This window comes from Mus pahari, chromosome 5, assembly GCF_900095145.1.
Source record: "Mus pahari chromosome 5, PAHARI_EIJ_v1.1, whole genome shotgun sequence".
NCBI classification, from domain to species: domain Eukaryota; kingdom Metazoa; phylum Chordata; class Mammalia; order Rodentia; family Muridae; genus Mus; species Mus pahari.
This window is the reverse complement of record NC_034594.1, coordinates 11797548-11815802: the sequence shown is the minus strand read 5'-3', so window position 1 is coordinate 11815802 and position 18255 is coordinate 11797548. Positions and strand designations below refer to the sequence as shown.

The window sequence follows — 18255 nt, the reverse complement described above, 5'->3', positions numbered from 1 at the left end:
GGCATGCCGAGCAGGCACTTTACCAACTGAGTTGTGTGTGCAGCCCCAGAACATGACACTTGAATAAGCTCCTGTGCTGCTGACTTGGGAGTCCTAGACCGCAGTGAGGAGTGTTGGGAGTCTGCTGAGCAACGCGTTTGGATTTATATGCACTTAAATGAATAAAAAATTTACTCTAAAATATTCTTCAAAATCTCTGTTAAGCTTAAGCATTTGTTATTTAAACCTGTAAGTAGAACTATGCTCACTCAAAACGTCACATTTTGTTGTAAACTGAAAACGAAGAACCAAGCCTGACAGCATGGGCTTTACATCAGAGCTCTCTAGTGAATCTGTGACAGAAAGATCACCTAAGCTGCCAATTCCCAGACAGCCTGAGCAGCAGAGTGAGACTTTGTCCTTTCCCTGGAAAAGGATTTTAAAATATTTTTACCAAATTAAATAGAACTTTATTAAAAATATATTTTAGCTGTGGATTAAACATTATTGCTCTCTTACTTATATCTTGGGATTTCTTGTTGGAGACTTAGAAAAAATCCACAAGGTGTGTGTGTATTTGTATTTGTATGTGTGTATGAATTTACACACAGAAAACTTTATACTGCATATGCTAAGCAAAAATTATACAGTGAACTCTTTCAGTGTTCCAAATATAAATATGATTATTTTGTGTGTTATATAGGTGTATTGAGAAATTTTGCTAAATTGAGTAATCTAGATTACTCTAGATTATAGAATTAAATTAAATCTATTTGTATAAAAGTTTTTACATTAGTAAGGTAAGTTTGCATATTAATATTTGCTACAAAATAGTCATCTCTCAAAAATAATGCATTTCAACAGCAGACCAAAAATACTGAGGATAAAATTGCATATGTACTAAAGATGTATAGGCTTATTTTTCTAGTTGTCATTCCCTATGTAATGTAATAAGTATGTACACAGTTTTTAACATATTAAGAAAATATAGACAGTTTAAACTATAGTCACATGACAAATGTTGCTGCAGCAAGAAAAAGCCATCATTAGGTAATTTTGCCATTGTGCACACAGGAGAGTGTATTTACATAGACAAAGGGAGCTAAGTCCCCTTCTTTATCACTAAGTAGTACATTTTAAATGTGTATTATTGTTTGCATGGACTATTGTTGACTGGAATGTTATATATGCTAATAGTACATAGTTTTTATTGGCAATTTAAACATCAAAGATTTAGAATTTGAGCTGAATTCATGGGAACTATTAGGGGAAGTGTAATTGATTGAAGTATTTTAAAATATGCTAACAGCTGTTGAACAAAAATCTACATTGTTTCATGGACCAAGAACTATGTATTATATAAACTAATATAAACTATAACTAATATAATAATATAAATAATGAAATAAAATATATAAACTGTATAAACTATATAATCTAGAAATGTTTCTCAGTACTCAAATGAAGATTGCTTTTCCTTGCAGTTAGTTCTTTGCTGTGGTCTCCACTCAAGCCTGCCAGGATTCAAATGTAAAAATCTTAAGAAAACAGAAAAACAGAGGCACCACTACATTGATTCAGTGCCTTTCCATAAGTGGTGTGGTTATTATAATTTGTCCTGAGGCAGACTTGAAACAGTTTTTGGACAGGTGTATAGTGGTTTCGTTGCACTTGCTTTTTCATGTTGTTTTTCACATGGATTTTCTGGTTTAGGGAATGGGTGGGTGGGTAGGTGGGCAGAAGCTTAACAGAATATCACTGTGTAACTGTCCTTGAATTCCATCCTCCTGCCTCAGTCTCAAGATTGACTGCTGGGATTATAGGAATGGCCAACACACTGGCATCAAATGGAATTTTATATAGGATGTGTTTTATGGTTTATTCTTCCAGAATATAAAGCTGGTAGGCTGTATGGACTGGGTTAAATTACATATTTATAAACCAGGCTTTAAAGTGGCTTCAAAGTTAAAGTTGGTTTATTGGAAATTCACATATTACACCTTTTTGTTTCTAAATGTTTGTGTCTCCTTTTTATTTTAAAATCCTGTAGATATTATTTAAGAAAGTTCTAAAAGGAGAAGTAACCCCTGATCATCTTATAAGAATGAGTCCAGAAGAACTAGCCTCCAAGGAGTTAGCTGCATGGAGACGAAGGGAGAACAGACACGTAAGGACATCTAACTTTGTGTTCCACTTGGTGGCTATCAAAGATCAGTCACTACAGAGTGCGAGGAAAACAGCCTTTTTCTTCCTTTACTTCATAGTCTCTTCCCCTCCCCTCCCCTCCCCTCCCCTCCCCTCCCCTCCATTCTCTGCTTCCTTCCCCTTCCCCCTCACCCCCTCTGGTCTGGCTGGGCCAGGTGATTCTCTTTCTTCATTTCTTCAACATTCTAAGTTGTGGAGACTACTGGCATGTGTCACTTCACTTTTTTTTTTTCCCCATTTTTTTAAGATTTAGTTATTTTTATTTTATGTATGAGCGTATTTCCTGTATTTATGTATTTCATGTACCTGTAGTATCAAAAGAGGGTATATGTCTTAGGGTTTCTCTTGCTGTGCTGCAACCCCAGGGCCAAAGCAATGTAGGGAGGAAAGAGTTTCTTGGGTTTATATATCCCGAATCACAATCCATTGAGGGAAGCTAAGACAGGAACTCAGACAGGGAAGGAGTCAGTGCAGAGGCCATGGAGGGGGTGCTGCTTCCTGGCATGCTCTTGTGTCCCTAACAGTGAGCTGGGCCCTCTCCCGTTGATCACTAAGAAAATCCCCTGCAAGCTTGTCAGCTTACAGCCTGATCTTGTAGAAGCATTTTCTCAATTAGGGTCTCCTCCTCTCAGATGACTGTAGAGTGTGTCAGATCAATATATAACTAGTCAGCACAGCTTGGCATCTCAGAAAACTGGAGTTACAAACAGTTGTGAGCCTTCATGTGGGTCCTGGGAAGTGAGCCCACGTCTTCTGCAAGACCAAGTGCCTTAACCATGAGCTTCTTCAGCCTCTGCTTCCTAAATTCTTACATTTTAGTGCCTTCATCCCTACAGGTTGGGTTTGTTGTTGTTGTTGTTGTTGTTGTTATTGTTGTTTTTTGGCTAATCACCAGATTATAGAATTATTTTATGATTTGTTACTTACAAATCAGAACAATTGGAAAATAAGCATTAACCAACCTGTGCTCTCTATAAGCAGTTTGAATGCATTATGAATGTTAACATTTTAATGAATCAGATAGTTCAATTCTAAAACTTTGTAAAACTTTTTAGAATCTACTAGAAGATAACCTGACTTGTCATATATAAGTATGCATAGAAATATTGTTATGTTTATGTGGTACTGTCTCAGATCAAACTGGAGTGTTGTAATTTGTATATTGTATGAAATTTTTAAAATAAAAATTTCTCAAAGTCACAGATGCCAAAAGTTTTCAGTTGGGATTTATACTTGCAGTACCTTTAATGTCAATCTTTAAAGACTTATTAAAAATTGTGCTCGCTCATTCATTCATTCATTCATTCATTCATTCATTCATTCATTCATTCATTCGAGGAAAGAGCTCACTGTATAGCCCAGGCTGTAGTCCCCTTGCTCCAACTCTCCCTGAGTGATAGATAAATGGCCACTTGCGCCACCATGCCTAGCAAGTTTGAGGGAATAGATGATTTTGAGCATTTGTTTTCAGATATAGCCACTAGCTGCCCATTTTAGGAAATAATGATTATGTATGGTTTGTACTGGCCTGCATAATATACAGGATTCTTTTGTTCATGGTGCTTGTTTGTGTCTTAGACATTAACCTTCCCTGGGCTGTGCCTGAGGTGATCTGAGGGTTGAGAGGCCTTCATGCAGTGTATCATTTAATCTATATATAATTTGCTTTGATTTAATATAATCTTGCCTCCTCTGTATTTTGAAAATGATACTAACATCATCTTTCCGTCCACATCCCAAGTCCGCACTCACCTTACCTGAGCTTTAAAACTGGATGCATTTGCTTTGGAGACCATGTTTTTCTTTCCTTTGTGGGATAAAGACTCTTTACCCACTGAACAATCCCACTAGTTCTATTTGACTTGTTTAATGGATGTTCTACAACCAATAAATGAGATGAATGGACAGACCTTTACAGTCCTTACTGTTCTTTGCTCTAGTGCACACATACATGCCCTGCTTTCTCATACTCTTTCTATACTTGCTAACTTTCATAGGTTGTTGCTAAGTTTCTTTCTTTTAATTGCCAGTGTTAACTAAAAAGGTCCAGGAGACAGGAGAAGTGGGTTGGGTTGCCTTGTTTTTTGTTTGTTTTATAATCGTTGACTAAGTTAATATTGGAGGGATACGCTAGACCATCAGATGAGGCACATGAGTCAAGTACATTCTTGGCTCCTTGCAGCTGATTTCAAGTATAAATACTGTGTTTCTCACTCTGAGCATTGCCTCTTGGTTGCCTCCTTGCAGAGGGTTAATGTGAGCCTCTCATGGCTGAGGCATAGAGTTAATTCTTAAGATCTGGCCACACTTCTCAGCTTCTATTGGTATTTTATATCAGAAAAGCTAAAAGTTAATTATAATTCTTTAAGTTAAATTCTCATAAATTAAGGCACATACTTTAAATGTTTCCTTAAAATATTTTCTGTTAGACCATAGAGATGATTGAGAAGGAACAGAGAGAAGTGGAAAGACGACCAATAACGAAAATAACTCACAAAGGTGAGATAGAAATTGAGAGTGACGCCCCGATGAAGGAGCAGGAAGCAGCCATGGAGATCCAGGTAGGAGCAGATCTGTCCTGTGTGGTCTGCAGCTCCCAATATGAAGGTGCACAAAAGCTTTTTTTCATGCTCTTAAAGCATTGTTTTAAAGTAGTGAGCTTTAAAGTAGCCTGTTTTACTGGGTTAGTTCTTAAGAGCTTAGTGCGCATTGTCTGCATTATAGGCGCCTGTTAAAAACTTGTTAGAATCCTGGGGGTATTTGATAAAGTAATTTCTTGGTGCTCTGTTTGTTGTTGTTGTTGTTGTTGGTTTGGTTTGGTTTGGGTTTTAAGGTGCTTATTGTAGAAAGGCAGAGAGAGGGAGTAGAATAGAGAAGTAGAGGCTGGCCATGGCCATTGGAGAGAGGGGGAAAGGGAGTGGGGAGAGAGACAGCAAGTGGGAAGCAAGAGTAAGAGAGATGAGAGGAAGAGAGGAAGCAAGAGCTCCTTGGTGCTTGGTAAATAGTGCAGTTTGAGAACTGTTGCAACTTTTCTTTAATTATATTAAGATGTCTTTTCTCTTGTATAATATAAAAATGAGAAATAAGTAGATCAGGGTGGAGACAGTCTACTTCAGGGTTCCTTGTTTTCAAATACCAGTGGAAAAAATGACTTGAAGTTTCATTAGAAGCTTTAAAAATGAGTTGTTTTGAGTTTTTACTTTAAGTAACAATACTAAGTTTTTTTTTTTTTTTTTTTTTAAGGAAGTAAAAACAACTTTTTGAATGTAATGGCTTGACTTTGACAAATTAACAACTTGATTTTTAAAATTGCTTCCAAAATTTATCTGTTAAAACTCATTTTTATTTTCACTTCTGTTAGGAACCCTCAGCCAATAAGTCATTGGAGAAGCCAGACACGTCTGAGAAACAAAAAGAAGAGGTTGACCCCACATCTAGAGACACCACTAGTCAACACAGACAGCACCTGTTTGACCTGAACTGCAAAATATGCATAGGTTGGGAGTCTTGCTAGCTCTGGTGTGGTGCTTACTGCTTACCGGGTATTTTTAGCACTTGTGTTTATAGTCAGGGTAGGTTTTATTCTCTGGTTTGGATGGTGCAACACCATCCCACTCCTGTTATATGAGAGTGGATCCAGTGTATAAACTCCGAAGCAGACACAGCCGTGCTTTACCATGTGTACAGGGATGCAAACATAACAGTAGACATCTGTTAAGAAGAACATTTGACTTGCCAATTTTCAGCATGTTGGAGGTTTTGTTTGTTTGTTTTTCCTTTTGGATATTATAGTCCCACATTAGTGTCATTTCCTGTTTTACACTGTTCAGGTTTAGTGCCATGGGCTATGTATGCATTTATGGTTAGGAGTAGATAGAATACAGATTTCTTTTTACTGGCTGGAGCTTATCAATATTTTAGGGAAGAATTCACCAGGGAGTCAGATTTACTTTACGTTGTACAATATTTTCATTTTAGTTTGTTAACATTCTCTTTTTTGTTTGTTTGTTTTTGATTTTGTGAGAGTGGTTTCCTTACGTTAACCGCTCTGGCTGTCCTAGAAATCACTTTGTGGACCAAGGCGGGCCTCAAACTCAGAGAGAGCTGCTGGCCTCTGCCTCTCCAGTGCTGAGATTAAAGGCTTATGTCACAACATTTCCCATTAGTTTGTTAACATTCTTTTCTTAATTTTTCAGTTTCATAACTGAGGAGTAGCACCAGCGACTTCTCATTTGCACTGTTTTCTGTTTAAACATTGGTGATAACTGGAAAATAGTTAAAAAAGAGACATTAAGTCAGTCCAGGTAAAACCCTTCACAGTGTGAGGAAACCACATTTCAGTTAGCTTAGGTCTCTGGGACAGAGGGGTGCCATTGGTAAATTCTTTGCTTCTTAGAATAAGTGTAACAATTTGCTATGAGAAAACATCACAGGTATATATTATCCCAGGAAATATTTATTCAGTAATTGAACCAAAGAACTTATAGCACTTTTGAAAGTAAAAAAGCATGACAGTGTAAAACTTGCAGGTAACAATCTTATTTTGGTGTTCTCTGGTTTCAGGTCGAATGGCACCACCTATAGATGATCTTTCTCCAAAAACCGTGAAAGTTGTTGTAGGAGGTGCCCGTAAACATTCAGACAACGAGGCAGAGAGTCTAGCAGATGCACTGTCTTCAACTAGTAATATCCTGGCCTCTGATTTCTTTGAGGAGGAAAAACAAGAATCTCCCAAGTCAACATTTTCTCCCACTCCACGGTAGCTTTCTCTCAGGCATAATTCTATAATAAGCATTGCTTAATTGTAATTAAAGATGTGCAAACACAGTAAAGTGACATTTCCTAGGGACTTTTGAGAAAGTGACTGTATATCCCAGGCCAATTGATAAGTGAACAGGACTTTGGGGTTAATTTATTTGAATGGATTTTAGATTTAAGAGATTTGAGAGTACGAAGTAATGACTTTCAGACTCTTAATTATGGGCTGAAAAGATGGTCCAGAATTTAAGAGCTGGCTACTCTTGCAGAGGACTTGGTTTCTATTCCCAGCACCCTCAAGGCAGATCATGATTGCCTGTAACTACAGTTCCAAAGGGTTGGATACCTCCCTCTGGCTTCCACAGGCATGCACATGATACACAGGCAAAACTCCATACACCTGTCATAACAGCAAGTAAATCTTTATAAACAAATCAGAAACAAATGATTTAAATACAATGATCTCAAGAAGTAGGAGATACAGCCTTTGTTCTATGCATGCACAACCTTAGGCTGCCTCAGACCAGTTTAGGATATCCTTGTAAAGCATGACTCTGTGGTTGTGATTATAAATTTATAAATTGAAAGTGCAAACTTTTTAGTGAGTTCATTTGAATTGAGTGAACAATTCAATTAAAATGTTTACTGACTTTTTTGACATAAAACACTTAGTGATTGTAGAAAATGGACTCACTCATTCAGGGATATTTAATTACATTTATTTCTGTGTGTATTCGTGCTACAGTACTCATGTGGAGGTTTGAGGACAACTTTGAGGAGTTGATTGCTTGTTTCCACCTTTATGTGGGCTCCAGGGATTGAACCCAGGCCCTTAGGATTGGGGGCAAGCATCCTTACCACAGTGCCATCTGGCTGGCGTGTTTGCTAACTTTAGTATCCTTCTCTAGTCCAGAGATGCCTGGAACTGTGGAAGTTGAGTCAACCTTCCTGGCTCGATTGAACTTCATCTGGAAAGGTTTTATCAATATGCCATCTGTGGCCAAGTTTGTGACCAAAGCCTACCCAGTGTCTGGATCCCCTGAGTACTTGACAGAGGTACTGTGAACTTTTCTCCCTTACCTTGCTTGGGTTTGCACGCGTTTCTGAAAACAGCAGGCAGGGAGACATGCTGTTAATAATAATTGAAAAAAATCTATAATGCTGGCAAATTTATGGCACAGTTAGCCTATGAAAAAAGGCTTAATTCCTTATGAAAAAAATTGTTGTTAAATGGAATTCCTACACTATTCAGGTTTCAGGACCATTGTACCTGCCTGTGTCTGTCACTGTTGAGGTTGTCACTCTGTCAGTCTCAGAGAGCACTGACCAGCCCCTGCAGCACTTCCTGTGGTTAGTTAAATAGAGAATAAACAGCAGTAGTGTAATACTGTGGCTATATACATATAGTGTGTGTAGTTAAGCCCTTTAAAACTATATTGTTACAGAGTTAATTTTCTCTTGCAAAATATACTATGTAATTAAATTGCATAAAATCTGAACTTCAGCTATTAATTATTAAGGATTCCTTCACACACACAAAAGCATTAAAAAAGTGGCAAGCATAGCGGTGCACGCTGTTAGTATGAGCATCAGAGACAGAGGCAGGGGGATCTCTTATAAGGTCAAAGCCAGCCTGGTCTACAGAGTGAGTTCCAGGATAGCCTGGTCTACATAGTGAGTTCCAGGGCAGCCAGGGCTACACTCTGTGACCCTGTTTCAAAAAAAAAAAAAAAAACAAAAAAACAAAGTAATAATGCTCTCCATTGCCACAGACTACCATTGAGGAGACGAGAGCCTACATTTGAGTCCCTGAATTGTGTGTGTGGTGCTGGCCACGGGGTCCTCTATCCTGCCCTGGCATGACCTTAGATTTTGATCTTAGTGTTGAGGCTGTTTATGTCTGTGTGTCCTTAGTAACTACATTTCCAGTATTATTTATTTGAAGTTGGCATTTGAGTTAGGCTCAATTGCTATCTCTCTACTGGGTTTTAGTTTCTGATGTGATGCAGTTTGTTTATCCTTTGTGTCTTCTGGGGATTGATTGAATTCTGAGTCTTACACATGCTAAGCACATGCTCTATTACCATGTTCTCAGCCCTGTTTGTTTTTATTTTTACTCAAATTATTTTCTAAGCTGACCGTGTATGAGTCATGGTATTGTAGTGAAGATGTTGTATATTTGGTGATCATCTTTTTTTATCCGTAGGACCTACCAGATAGCATTCAAGTAGGTGGTAGGATATCACCTCAGACAGTTTGGGATTACGTGGAAAAAATAAAAGCATCAGGCACCAAGGTGAGTAAACAACAGTGGCAGCGTGAGATGTTTACAGGGTCAAACTACTTCAAGGCTCACACAAGGGTCCGGTGTCTCTTACGAAGAGGGAGCTAATAGAAATTGGAAATGTATATAACCTATCTAGGAGGTAATGGGCTTGGACGGTGATAGACAGCTCAGTTACCAAATGACTGCTACATAGGCTTGATCCCCAGCACACACATAACACAGGATATGAAGGTACACACTTATAAGCTCAGCCCTGGGGAGACAGAGACGTGCAGACCAAACAGGCTAATTAGAGCTCAGCCAGAAATGACACTTTGGTTGATCTGTGGATTCTAAGTGTGAATACACAAACTGAAGCAAAGCCATTTGCTCACCCTTCCCTTGATTCTCTGCTTTCTGGTATGCGTTCTCTGTAGCTTCTGTCAACACTGTGGAAAGAAGTGTGTTAAAGTGTGAAGTTTACCTGCGTCAGCCAGGGCATGGCCAGGCTCTGTATGCCCGTGTAGACTCTACTACCGTCTGGTGGTTCAGACCCTGCAGAAGCCTGTCTTTGTCGGGATGCTGTGAGGCTTAGGGCTCTGGGCTTGTAGGATCAGTTGGGAACCAGGCTGCTTTTTGCCACTTTACTGTTTCCAATAGTGCGTGCTTTTAACAGGCACCCATGAAAAAAGCATCAGGCACATTTTCGGTTACTGTTTTAAGCAATCGTTTGTTATTCTCTTGAATAGGAAATCTGTGTGGTTCGTTTCACACCAGTAACTGAAGAGGATCAGATTTCTTATACGCTGCTGTTCGCGTACTTCAGTAGCAGAAAGCGCTATGGTGTGGCTGCTAACAACATGAAGCAGGTTAAAGACATGTACCTTATTCCGTTGGGCTCTGCAGATAAAATCCCACACCCTCTTGTGCCTTTTGATGGACCTGGTATGTCTATGCTCTGGTAATAGAATGGGTTTGAAATGAGGCGGGGGTGGGGGGGGTGGGAGGTCCAGAGTAGAAGGAATGGTTGGTTGTTTTCTGTCTTAGATCCAGACCGTTAGAGATGACATGACTGGGCTGGCCACTGTTCAGTAGCTTGTAATGAAGTGCTTGTAAAAGCTCTGAAATGATCGAAAAGGACGGCTAGTTTATGACTGTTATGCTTGTTTATTTTCTCCAGGACTTGAGCTGCACAGACCTAATCTGTTGTTGGGCCTCATTATTCGTCAGAAGCTGAAGCGGCAGCACAGCGCTAGTGCAGGCCCCAGTCACACAGCCGAGACTCCTGAGGGCGCCCCAATAGCCTTGCCCCCCGACAAAAAAGGTAAAATGGAGTCATGCACAGAGGAAGCAGCAGAGGAAGAGAGTGACTTTTTCAATTCCTTTACAACTGTGTTACACAAGCAGAGAAACAAGCCCCCGCAGCCTCTTCAGGAAGACCTGCCAACAACAGCTGAACCTCTGATGGAAGTCACCAAGCAGGAGCCACCAAAACCCTTAAGGTTTCTTCCTGGGGTCCTGATTGGCTGGGACAGTCAACCTTCTACTCTGGAACTAGCAAATAAGCCTCTCCCTGTGGATGACATACTCCACAGCCTTTTGGGCACCACTGCTCAGTATGAGCAGGCTCAGCCACTTGTAGAACAAAACACTCTTAAAGAAATTCCTTTTATAAATGATCAAGCTAACCCAAAAGTAGAGAAAACAGATAAAGTGGAGGTGACTGAAGGTGAAGCCAAGGAGATAAAAGTTAAAGCAGAAAATACTTCAGTGTCTACAAGTAAAAACTCAGGAGTAGAAGAGACTTCATTGGTAGGTTCATCTTCCATTTCTCCAGGGCCTTTGGCAAGTCTCAGTCTGAGAGGGAAACCACCAGATGTTTCTACAGAAGCATTCTTAACAAATTTATCAATTCCCTCAAAACAAGAGGAAACTGTGGAAAACAAAGAGAGAACATTAAAAAGACCGCTGCTCCAAGATCAAGAGAATAGTTTGCAAGACAATAGGACTTCAAGTAACTCTCCCTGTTGGCCTAGCACTGGAAAGGGAGGCATGGATGGGGACGGGAGTGGGAGCAGCAGTGAGAGTCTTGTGGCTAACACAAGAGCCCCACAGTTTATCAATCTGAAAAGGGACCCTCGGCAAGCAGCAGGACGAAGTCAGCAGACAGCTTCTGAAAGCAAGGATGCAGAGAGCTGCAGAAATGGAGAGAAGCATGCTGCATCTGGTCCACCACACAACAAAGAGCCCTTAGCAGAGCCCGTCAGTGGAGAGGGAAAGCTGCCTTCGCTAGAGAAGAGCTCGTGTGTAGAGCAGAACCATGATTCAGAGGCTGCGCCGAACTCATCAGAAGAAAACTTAAATTCGTCACAAGCAGAACAAGCCAATCCTTCACAAGAGGATATTTTCACACAAAATATTGAAACGGTCCACCCATTTAGAAGAGGATCGGCTACAACATCATCTCATTTTGAAGGTGGAAATACATGCCAATCAGAATTTCCTTCTAAAAGCATCAACTTTACTTGCAGGAGTAGCAGCCCCCGAGCGAGTACAAACTTTTCACCTATGAGGCCACCGCAGCCCAATCTCCAGCACCTCAAGACCAGTCCTCCTGGATTCCCATTTCCAGGGCCCCAAAACTTCCCCCCGCAAAGTGTGTTTGGATTCCCACCACATTTGCCACCACCGTTACTCCCCCCTCCAGGCTTCGGCTTTCCTCAGAATCCCCCCATGGTTCCCTGGCCACCTGTTCATGTCCCAGGCCAACCACAACGCATGATGGGGCCGCTTTCACAAGCATCACGGTACATGGGCCCACAAAATTTTTATCAGGTAAAAGATATTCGGAGACCAGAAAGGCGCCATAGTGACCCATGGGGTAGGCAAGACCAACAACAACCAGATAGGCCATTTAATAGGGGTAAAGGGGACCGGCAGAGATTTTACAGTGATTCGCACCACTTGAAAAGAGAGCGTCATGACAAGGATTGGGAGCAGGAATCCGAAAGGCACAGACACAGAGACAGAAGCCAAGAAAGGGACAGAGACAGGAAAAGCAAAGAGGAAGCGGCAGCGCACAAAGATAAGGAGAGACCACGGCTCGCACACGGCGATCGGGCACCAGATGGGAAAGCAAGCAGAGATGGAAAGAATGCAGACAAGAAACCAGACAGGCTGAAAGGCGAAGACCCTGAAAAGGAGAAAGAGAGAGACAAGAACAAGCACAGAGAAGGGGAGAAGGACAGAGAGCGGTACCACAAAGACAGGGACCACACCGACAGAGCAAAAAGCAAAAGGTGAAACTGGAGGCAGCTCTGGCATCTTACATGTGTGTGTGTCTTTATAAGATTGCCTGGTAGGACTGTGCCATCTTAACCCTTGCTATTGCTGCTTGGCAGAGCAGTAAACTATGCTGGTGCACATAGTCCTGTGCACGAGGGCCCACCACCCCTTTACACCACTGTCCTACCTACAGGAATTTAATATTTTTAAAGTTTTACAATACTGTATATTCAAAGATTTGTTTAATTAATATGCAATAAAGGCTTAGAAATTTTAGTTTTATTCCTTAATTGGTAAATATGGTTAACTATGAAATATATTTCCTGCCTCTAGTGAATGTCCTTTCTATAATGACTAATTTGAAAGTAATCTGTGCTCTGTACATTTGTTTTCAATTGCACTGTTTTTAAAGAAAATGTAGAGGAGCGGCAAAAAAGCCAAGCGACTTCCTGATGAGACCACACTATTTAAGGGGCAGTTTTGACTGAATCACGACCCCAGGGAGGCCATGTGTTGCTTTAATCTGTGCTCATTGAAGGTGTTTCTTACCATGTACTACAGATTGTGGTAGGCCATATCCCTTTCTTTTCTGGCTCTTCAGAAACTTGAATACTTAAGCTTGTACATGATCTTGTGTTTTGCTATCCTTTTTACTGTAAAATGTAAATATTTTAAGGGATATTTTGATTCTAAATATGATAAAAGAATTTCTCACCTACTTTGTGTGTGTGATTTGAAATTCAGTAGTAAAAGAGATTCTTCGGAGCTTCTTCTCAAGACATTATTATTTTACTCAGCCAAGAGTATGTAGACACACTGTCAGACACTGCCTAAGAGAGGAATGGTTGTTCTTACATCTTAGATGATTCACATCTAAAGAGGCTAGTGCTTAGAACTTCCAGCAGGGAGCTCTGCAGTTACCCACTTAGTTGCTATTATGTTTCTGAAAACTTACATATGGTTAAACTTTGTTATACAGACTCAGTAATCATTGTAAAACTGCAGAACTTCTAAGTGAAATGTATTTTGATTTTGGATTTTTTTTTTTTTTAAAGTGTTTTGTTTGTAGGGCAACTGTAAAACTGAGTATGCCAGTTTGACTTGAAACAGAAAATACACAAGACTGTTGTTCTTTCAGATCTAAACTTACCTACACCCCAAAATGCACCCTGTGCTGATGTTTAAAACCTAAAGCAATAGCTGCCAGAGAATGCTAACACTCGAGACCCCACTCAAGAGCAATCAGTTCTTACCTACTCGTACCCATGAAGAAGAATTCCAGTAACTGCACAAAACTAAGAAAACTGTTTCTAAAGGATTACCAGGTTTTTGAAACTGAATTAACCTTGCTAGAGAAAATAGCAGTCAATTTGTCTGAATTGCAAAGATTGCAATTTTTTTTTTCCATCTTTGCCTCTGAAATTTATCATCATCATGAAAGTTCTAAAATGAAGGATTTCCATTTAAATAAAGTATTTTTAACGTTTGGTCTACTTTTATTTTGGCAGTTAACTTGTTAGGGAAAAGAAAGTCCTCAGACCAGGCCAATCCTAAAGCTAATCACTGTTTCCATGATTGTGAAGAAATGGATTTCGTAGTCCATCTGTGCCAGTTAATCTACTTCTACTGACCTAATGTGGTTTGTGAGTTGGCCTAGCATCTGGCTTATGTTCTAAGGTACAAGTAAAAGGTAATGGGCTGTTGAATGGAAACCAGGAGAGCTACAGTGAGCCCCCAGTGCCAAGCATTCATGGGACCTTTGACCAGTCTTGATACGGTTGATAATGGTTGACTTAAAGCTTAGGAATTGGGAACTTGGGGAAATTGCCGGAGGTTAGATTGCTGCAGTCAGAGTCCAAGTTCCAGTGAAGCTCTGCTTCCTCCGTGCTCCCGTGTATTTAGCAGTGGTGCTTTAGAAATTAAGATCGAGGGGAGCAAAAGAATTTCTCGCTCTTCATTCCATCAGTGTTCCTGAACCCCTCCTCAGCAATCTAACGTAGATGGTAGGACTAGGAAGCCGGCTGTATGCCCTCGCCTCTGTTGGTACAGATCGGCTAATGTGTGTTAATCACATGTTGCAGCTCTGCAGTACTTAGGTTTTGATTGATGAGTCCTCGGCAGTTCATTGTAGTCCTGCAGATGGAAATGCAATATGCGTCTAGCTGGGAGGTAGCCATTGGATGTACCCCTTCTGGGGAGTCTAAATGTATTAGGGTTATTATTTCCTAGAGGAATAGAGCTTATGGCACATATAGAATTTATTAGAATGACTTTTACAGGCTGGTCCAGCTAGTTCAACATTGGCCATGTACCAATGGAAGGTCCAAGAATCCAATAATTGTTTAGTTCACAAGAGTAGATAGCTCAGCTGATCTTCAGTTGAAGTCAGAATTGACAGAAGTGGGATTTAATGCTAATGAAGGAGTTGAGTGGCCAATGAGAATAAGCAGGCCTAAATGGAGCTATAAATGGCTACCATCTGAAGGTGAGGCACCTCAAAAGATCCCCCTCCCCCTTGAAGTGGGTCTTACCCTTCAGTTTAATTAAAACACCAGTCAGAGGTGAACCCAGCCTTCCTGTCTGGGTGCCTTCCTATCTGAAAGTCGGCTGATTGGGTGTCATCTGTGATCTCGTTTCTCTGCTATGCAGCCTGAGAGTCTCAGGTCGTGCAGGGATTACGACGTAGGTAGACGGCTTTGAGGTTGGGCTTACACGTTGTAAAGTTGAATTGTTAGCCTTCTGGAAATACAGAATGAGATCATTGTAAATGCCAGCAGTATAGAAGAAAATGGAGTGATGTTGAGTTCCTGTGTTTTATCTTTGTTCCTGCTTTCAAGGTATACTCACATAGGACCTTTTAAGATCACATGGTGGCAAAATCAGAAATGTTCATAGTTTGTTATGTGAGGTGAACAGAGTTTTAAAGTGAAAGTGCTCTCACCAATCCACTTCCAGAATCTCAGAAGCATTGAGTTCTTAGGTGCTGATGTTCCTGCTCTGTGTGATGCTTGGAGTTAATTGCTGAGGGTCATGGGCAGGTCCCAAGCTGGAGGAGCTTGCCCCATGGTGAGAGGCAGTGGCGTTTGAGTGTGAGACTGCAGCTGGGGGAGCATGTTGAGGTTACCAAAGCTTACTCCCCCACACCTGTCATTGCTGTGAATTGAATCCTGTCAACACTGAACTACATCTCTAGCCATCTTTAGTATTTTTTCATTTTAAGGATAGCCCTTTTAGATATTAATACAGCGTTTGAGTGAGAGTGTAGCTTGATAGATTTAAGAAAATAAACAAAAAACTAATATATACAATCCCCCTTTTCTGCAGTGTTCCCTTAATCTTGTGAGTAGTAAATTCCGTGCCAACTCAAATCTGCATAATGAGGTCTCATGGCTCTAAAGGAGAAGAGAGGTGGAGGATCTGCTTTCAGTGTTTAGGAAAGGGAGGACTCCCCCCCCCCCCCCCAGTCTGCTTTCTCCTTTTTACTCAGTCTGGGACTTTGGTCTGGTCCATGGGATGGTGTTGCCCACATTCAGGGAGGAGGTCTTCTCATACCTGTTAACCCACCCCCCTCCCCAGATAACCCCAGAACTTTGTTTCCTGGTGATTTTTTTTTTTATTTATGTTTACATTCGACCTCAGTTTTCCCTCTTTCCTTCCCGTGTTACGCCAGTCACCCCCCACGCCCCACCGTCCATGTCTCCGTTTCTCTTCAGAGAGGGACCAGCCTTGATGGATATCAACCATCCACTGCATATTAAGTTGCAGTAAAACTAGACACCTCCTCTTCTATTAAGGCTAGACAAGGCTATCCAGGAGTGGAAGAAGTCTCAAAGGCAGGCAAGAGAGTCAGAGACGGCCCATGTGCCACTGTTAGGAGTCCCACATGAAGATTGTGCTATACAACCTAGGCAGGCCTAGGCTGGGCTCACGGGGCTCCCTGGTTGTTACTTTAAACTTTGCAAGCGGCTGCTTAGCAAGACCTCTCTGTGACCTGTGATCCATCAGTGCTTCAAGTCAGCCCCAGGGTGCCCCAGGCTTTCTTGTGTTGCAACTATTGAATTCTGGAAATACCATACAGTAACCATATCAGCATCCTTCCAGTCTGCAGTGGGGGCGCCGGCAGTGGAAAGAGGAAACTGTCATTTATAATTGTTTCTGTACCATCTTTGGGGGCAAAGTGGGCTTTCATGTTTTAGCAAGAAAAACACTGGGGCTGGAGAGATGGTTCAATAGGTAAAGAGATTGCCTCATAAGCATGAGAACTAAGTTTGACTCCCCAGAACTCATGGAAAGCTAGGCACCGTAACATGGTAGTATGTGCTATTATAGTGCTCCTCTGCTACAATGTGAGGTAAAGACCCGAGAATTCCTGCAAATTCCAGGATCAGCTGCCTTGTGTGCAACGGACAAACAGCAAAGTGGTCATGACTCAAAACAATATGGAAGTTGAGGATGGATTGCAGAGGTTGTCCTCTGACCTGTATATGCCCACATGCACATACATGGTAGGGGTGGGGGTGGAGCACAGAGGAATGGGAGAGAGAAACTCATTTCATAAAGCACAGGCAGCTGAGGCTTGCCCACCATGTTGTTCCATCCCCAGGAACAAACACAACAAAAGCACACTACATGAATATTGTTCAAGCAGCTCAGCTGAGGGGCATTGTTCAGAATCTGTCCTGTGTCCAATTTTGAAACTTTAGACTGGACAACAAATATAAGTAAAGTTTAATATTAAGATGCACAATTTTACAAGTCAGGTGTTCTGGAAGGCTTAAACAAACAGTGGCTGCCCTCAGCACTGCTGTGTGTTGCTCAGGCCTGGGCCGCTCTTCTGTCATTTGTCTCCATTGCAGGCCATTTCATGTTACAAACCCTGGCAATATCTGCTCTGTTCCATGAGAAATAAGGATGTATCTCTTACTAGTGCACTCTCCCTCAATTTCCTCTTCTTACTCATGCAAAATTTTTTGTTTTCACGTTTTGCCTTATTACAATTACATAAGCATTCACATATGTGAATTATGCAGTATAATATGGTTTCATTGCATAATGATTTTTGCTTTTACATGTTTTCAATATTCATCATTAATTTATTCTGACCTGCATTTTATTCTAGAATTTCCCAGATGAATAAGCATTTAAAGAACATAATACCCATGGGTCAACCTATTTAACTGAGTGTTGTGGCACATATCTTTAATCCCATCAGAGGCTGGCAGATTTATGCGTTTCCTAGTGTTTATAGTAGTGAGTTCCAGGACAGCCAAGGCTATGGAGAGAGACCCAGCCTCAGAAAAAAAAAAAGAAAAAAAAATCATCATATTTAGAAGTCAAATAAGAAAGACAACCAAAATCTCATCTTTTCAAGTCTGCCCATTTTTCTGAAAAATGTCATGATTTCATTTTTCTTTACAGCTAAATGAAACTCCACTGTATACACCTTAGACTTTTTCATTATCTGTTCATATAATGATGGGCATTCAGACTGGATCCATTTCCACGATACTCTTGAGTGATGCAGCAATGGGAGGATAGAAAGGATGGGTTTATGGGCAAAGTGCTACAGGAGGACCATATGACAATTCTTATCTTTTTTTGAGAAACCTCCATACTGATTCCCAAGCTGACTATGTAGGACCCCCTCGTGAGGAACTCCCTCAGGTCCTCAGGTCACAGGAGTCTGGGAATCCCAGAGAAACAGAGAAGCGTCTTGTTGTAAACACACGAGGTACTTTAATGGCAGAGCTCTGGGTGGACTC

General features: G+C 40.9%; 1 protein-coding gene across 11 annotated transcripts in view; it reads left to right on the top strand.

Moving 5' to 3' along the window:
• Positions 1-13256, top strand: part of Phf3 (PHD finger protein 3) — a 64147-nt gene extending 50891 nt beyond the window's left edge. For all 11 annotated transcript variants that reach the window (XM_029538410.1, XM_029538418.1, XM_029538412.1 and 8 more), the window contains 8 exons: positions 2030-2146; positions 4614-4745; positions 5546-5681; positions 6748-6943; positions 7851-7998; positions 9149-9238; positions 9958-10153; positions 10389-13256. In XM_029538410.1, the coding sequence (XP_029394270.1) occupies positions 2030-2146; positions 4614-4745; positions 5546-5681; positions 6748-6943; positions 7851-7998; positions 9149-9238; positions 9958-10153; positions 10389-12511 (3138 nt within the window). In that variant the 3' untranslated portion in view covers positions 12512-13256. The remainder of the gene's footprint in view (positions 1-2029; positions 2147-4613; positions 4746-5545; positions 5682-6747; positions 6944-7850; positions 7999-9148; positions 9239-9957; positions 10154-10388) is intronic.
• Positions 13257-18255: the final 4999 nt, after the last annotated feature.